Source organism: Eimeria tenella, genomic scaffold, assembly GCF_000499545.2.
Source record: "Eimeria tenella Houghton genomic scaffold, Eth_scaff2530, whole genome shotgun sequence".
Taxonomy (NCBI): Eukaryota; Apicomplexa; class Conoidasida; order Eucoccidiorida; family Eimeriidae; genus Eimeria; species Eimeria tenella.
In genome coordinates this window covers 1-424 of record NW_013542398.1, presented here as the reverse complement: position 1 = coordinate 424, position 424 = coordinate 1, and the positions used below count along the sequence as shown (strand labels likewise).

General features: G+C 65.6%; 1 protein-coding gene across 1 annotated transcript in view; it reads right to left on the bottom strand.

The window, feature by feature from the left end:
• ETH_00036675 (uncharacterized protein) overlaps positions 1 to 310 on the bottom strand; it is a gene marked incomplete at both ends in the record, with an annotated part of 1117 nt that extends 807 nt beyond the window's left edge. The window contains one exon of the mRNA XM_013375120.1: positions 2 to 310. Within this exon, the coding sequence (XP_013230574.1) occupies positions 2 to 310 (309 nt within the window). The remainder of the gene's footprint in view (position 1) is intronic.
• Between the last annotated feature and the right edge of the window lie 114 nt (positions 311 to 424).

Below are 424 nucleotides of genomic sequence, written 5' to 3'. Positions count from 1 at the left end.
GCAGCTCCTCCCGCGACGCAACGCCGCCGTTGAACACAGCAGCAGGCAGCTGCTGCCCCGCGCTGCTGCACAGCTCCTGCTGCAGCAGCAGCTGCTGCCCACTGATAGCAGCATAGACACGAATGGCCAGCAGCACAGGGTCCAGGATAACCTGCTGCTGCTGCTGCTGTTTTGCGCTGCTGCTGTTGCGTCTGCGGCCTCCTGGCTTCCGCGAAGACGGTGGGGCCCCACAGGGGAAGTAGTGCACCGTCAGCAGGGGTGGCTGGAGGCAATCTGCTGCTGCTGCTGCTGCTGCTGCTGTTGCTGCCATTGTGTTGCTGCGCTTGCTGCGTCGCCGCGTGTCCTCAGGTGCGACCCGTGCTGCTGCTGCTGCTGCTGGAGCCTCTCAAGGTGCAGCTGTAGCAACTGCTGCGGCTGGGGGGGC